The 4,199-nt window shown below is 45.5% G+C and overlaps 1 protein-coding gene across 1 annotated transcript in view; it reads right to left on the bottom strand.

Moving 5' to 3' along the window:
• Window positions 1-3,294: 3,294 nt before the first annotated feature.
• Window positions 3,295-4,199, bottom strand: part of FUT4 (fucosyltransferase 4 (alpha (1,3) fucosyltransferase, myeloid-specific)) — a 7,907-nt gene continuing 7,002 nt past the window's right edge. Inside the window, exon 2 of the mRNA XM_010578263.1 lies at window positions 3,295-4,199. This exon is cut by the window's right edge and continues 133 nt beyond it. Within this exon, the coding sequence (XP_010576565.1) occupies window positions 3,295-4,199 (905 nt within the window).

A 4,199-nucleotide genomic window follows, 5' to 3' on the forward strand; every position in this document is an offset into this window, starting at 1 on the left:
CAGTATAAAATTCCCTGAGATACAATATATAACTTAAAGGATCACATAATTCTATATTCCATTTACACCATAACCAAAAAGCAATATTATTTCTCTTTATAAAACCCAGAAAATAATTATCTTCCTTTCTCTCCCTCCACCCCAATATTTTAAGGCATGGAATAAAACACTTTTTCAAAATGTATTAAAAAAGACTTTTCTACTTAAAATAGAAAATAACTTTGCTTAATTTTTACAGATGGATTACACACATCACCTGCAATATCTTGTGGAGTCTGGTACCTGATCTATAATCCAATTTGCTCAGGCAAATTTTTTATTCATCACTGAACTTGAGCTCTACAAAGTGAATTACAAAAGCCAGTGCTTAGCTTATAACGGTACACTAATTGTTAGTCAGTGGAGTGGATGAGCCAAAAACCAAAGTAGATTTATAGAGCTGTTGTATTACTGGCTTCAGCAGCTGTAGACCAGGGCTGAATTTCCTCCCAAATCTAAAGGGAAAAGTGTGCAACACTCACACAAGAACGACGAAACTAGAAAAGGCTTCTTTCCTCCCAACGCAAGTGCTCTGCAATAATTATTACAGGACTGCAGTTTTTATTATACAATTCTTGAAAATACTCAATGCATAACTTAAAAATACAGCACAGCTATGATCACCTTATTCAAACATGATGCTTTAATTACTGCATAGCTCTTTTCTGAATTTTACAAAACCCTAGTTCATTGAAGATTTCAACTGCTCTTCTTAGAGAGGCTGAAAAAAGTATTGGTTGCAATCTTTGGAAATTCCCATGCTCCTGTAGCCTGGTCTTCTCCCTGTGGCATTACTAATGATTACACAGAACTGTGTGCCTGGAAACTTTCTGAAAATGCTAAAAAGTTTAGGAGGACTGAAAAAAATGCACCAGTTTCAGTAGACTGATAAAGAGTAGTGCAATCTTAAATATTAGTTCACCACTTTTGAGTTTTTGTATACATTTACATGAGCTGTGATAAAAACTGAACAGAAAAAAAGAATAATTCAAAGGGAGACAGATTCTATCATCCTGACACCTAGCTATTATTGTTAATGCTATACTTAAATTAGATTTTTTAAATTATCAAAACCAATTTTATGGGAGCGGTAACCACTGGCAGAGAGAAGAATGAGCATGCCATGAAGAACATGCTTTTGCTTTAAACAATCACTTAAGACCTCTGTTAAAGTGAAAATCCAGTGTTAGGGACCATCCCTACTACACTCCACATTTTGTTGACTGTCTTCTCTCCTTTCCCAATAAAATTTCCACAGCAACTCTGGCATTAACAACAGAAAGGTTCATGAAGTACTTTCAGCCATCCTTCCTTGCACAAAAGCAGAAGGGAATAAATGCAGGAGCCAGCAACATCCAATCTAGTAAACCTGTGCAAATTATTCATGAACTTCATTATTATTGGATTTTTTTCAATAATCCTTGGTTCCATGCTTACCTAATCACGGGGAACATCTAATTTAAAATAAATCAGAGTAGGCTGCCAGCTCATAAATCTTAAAAGCACCTACCCGACATCCCTTACTGCTTAAGTCAAACCTAATCCTTTTCTAACCTAAACATGACTCACAAATGCCAGTAAACTCACCTGTTCTGTGCCCATATTTTATTTGCAACTGACTTTATTCTTTCTCCACCTGTTCTGTGCCCATGATTTTATTCCGAGCAAAGCCTCTGCATAACTCCACGCGTTATCCAGCTCCTTAAATGGGAGCTGGACGAATGTCTTAATCATTTGTGCAGGGCTTTTCTGAATTACCATTTTTTGCCACCAAACCTTATAGTTGCAAAGGGCAGGAAGGGCTCAGCTTCCTGAGGATGTGTAATTGCAATTGAAGCTTTTTTCTGGATTTCACCAAGCAAGATTACACATAACCAAAAAGTAACCATACACTGACTACAAGGAAGACTCCAGCAAAATGGCAGAGTCTGAAAGGGAGTAACTAACGTAAATGTTCCTGGCAGGCACCGAGAGAAGGAAGTTTTATCTTAGGAACCTATTTATTGATTAAAAAAACGAGCCGGAAAAAAAAACCCAAAACCAAAGGAAAAAAAACAGTAAATCTTTCCCTTTTCACATTGTTTCCTCACACAATCTGTATTTTACCAACAGTGTAGATCTTATTCTCTACAGTAATTTTCTTTTTGAAAAGGCAGTGACTCAGGACTCGAGTTTTGGGGTGGTCTTTTTTTGGTAATTATTATTTTACAAACAGCAAAGCGGCATTCTGAATAGCCTGTCACTCGGCAGAATTTTTAAAAATGCGTGCCATAAACCAAAACAATCGCTACACAACAGGACTGCCTAAAGATACTAGAGAAATAAGTTAGCCTCTCTGTATACATATTCAATATAGCAATAAAAACCCTGTAGTTCTGAGCCTTTCTCTGCTTTTTCCTATATGGCAGTAATTTTGCAGAGAAAAACATTCCTGTAAACATTTTCTAATTCCTGAATAAAGGGAGAGTGGAAATGTTCCCACTTTTTTCCTACAGTCTGTCTTTCCTTGTACTTAAAGTTCTTCTCCACTTTCATACCGGATAAATGTGCCTATGGTTTCGGTAGGCAGCGGAAGAAATACTCTACACCATCTGAGCTGTTTGTTCCACTTGGATCCAGACCCCTCCGTACACTTTTTCCTAAATGGAATTATTATGTGGCTCAAAGCATTATTAGTTGGCTGCTGCAATTTCAAACACTGCTAAAAAGTGCTACTGTATCATTACATTCTTACGTTCAACGCTTGCGGCTCAGAATTTGCCTGCAAATAGCTTTCAGGCACATAATAATCACTGTTAAAAATATTCGCTTTTGTCTTCAGAGTACAGAAAGCCAGCGCTGATCATGTATCCCCCGTAAGCAGAAGAAAGTTGCGTGGTCCAGGAAGCTGTGAGAGCTGACAAAATTGGTTTCAGCTGTACGGCTGAAGAACTTGGCATCGGTTATTTATGTCGAGCTGTGCACAACTGTAACGGCTTCAGATCTGCACGACTTCTGGAAATCTAACTTTGCTCTTTAAGAATCATCTTGCCTGACGTTTCTTTGTACTTTCGTAATTCTGCACTCTAACAAAAATCTTCCTTCTTGGAGGCTTCCCGCAGCTTGCTCACCTGTAGCCGCACGCTTCTCTCGCTGATGACAGCCTTCCGCCTACTACCTGGGCTAACGACCTCTGCGAGACCCATCCTTCCCTCCGCCTCGACGCGGTCCACCGCCGGCACGGGCCGGCCAGGCGAGCCTCGCCCGCCAGGAACGTCAGCTTTCAAACCAGCCGGCCAGATTTCGTACGGTCTTGATTTGGTTGCCGGCTGCCCTGACGGCCTCGCAAACCTTGCAGAAATGCTCGTCCCAGAACGAGGTGACGTGGACTTCGTACTTCTTCCTCCAGGCGAAGTACCTCCTGTAGCTGGGCTGGTTTTTATCGAGGAACTTCAGGTAGGCGGCCAGCAGCCGGGGGCTGGGGAAGTCGTCGACGTGGATGAAGGAGTCGGGGGGGATGAAGCGCTCGTAGTTGGCCCGGCGGGGCCCGAGGACGACGGGCACGGCGCCGGCGGCGAAGGCGTTTCTCCAGAGCTTCTCGGTGATGTAGTCGGTGTGCTGGGAGTTCTCGAAGGCCAGGTAGAACTTGTAGGCCGAGACGGTCTCCACCACGCCGCCCTCGGCCAGCGCCAGCCCCCGCGCCCCGTACACGTCGACGGCCAGGTGCTCCTTCAGCTGGCGGTAGTAGCGCACCCGGGCGTGCTCCTCGTTCCAGTTGCTGACCACCCAGGCCACCAGCCGCGTCTTGCGGGGCAGGACGAAGGGCCGGGGCGCCGGCGGGGCGTAGAGGCGCCCGTAGGGCACGAAGACGTCCGAGTCCCGCCGGTAGGACATGGTCCAGTTGAAGAGGCCGGCCAGCCCCCGCAGGCCGGGCGAGTGCGAGGGCGACTCGAAGTTCATCCACACCCAGAGCTGCCGCGCCGGCCGCGGCGGGGGCCCGCGGGGCAGCCCCTGGGCGCCGTGCAGCGCCAGGTCGCGGTGGTGGAAGAGGACGGCCTGCGCCTCGCCGTAGCGGCTCCGGTCGGCGCTGAGGCGGCAGCCCGTGATGTTGTAGCGCCGCCGGCAGTCGGCCATGCGCCGCGGCCGCCCGAAGGGCTCCCACCACAGCAGCACGTTCACCT

The sequence above is a fragment of the Haliaeetus leucocephalus genome, unplaced genomic scaffold (genome assembly GCF_000737465.1).
Source record: "Haliaeetus leucocephalus isolate CR32 unplaced genomic scaffold, Haliaeetus_leucocephalus-4.0 Scaffold616, whole genome shotgun sequence".
Classification (NCBI taxonomy): Eukaryota; Metazoa; Chordata; class Aves; order Accipitriformes; family Accipitridae; genus Haliaeetus; species Haliaeetus leucocephalus.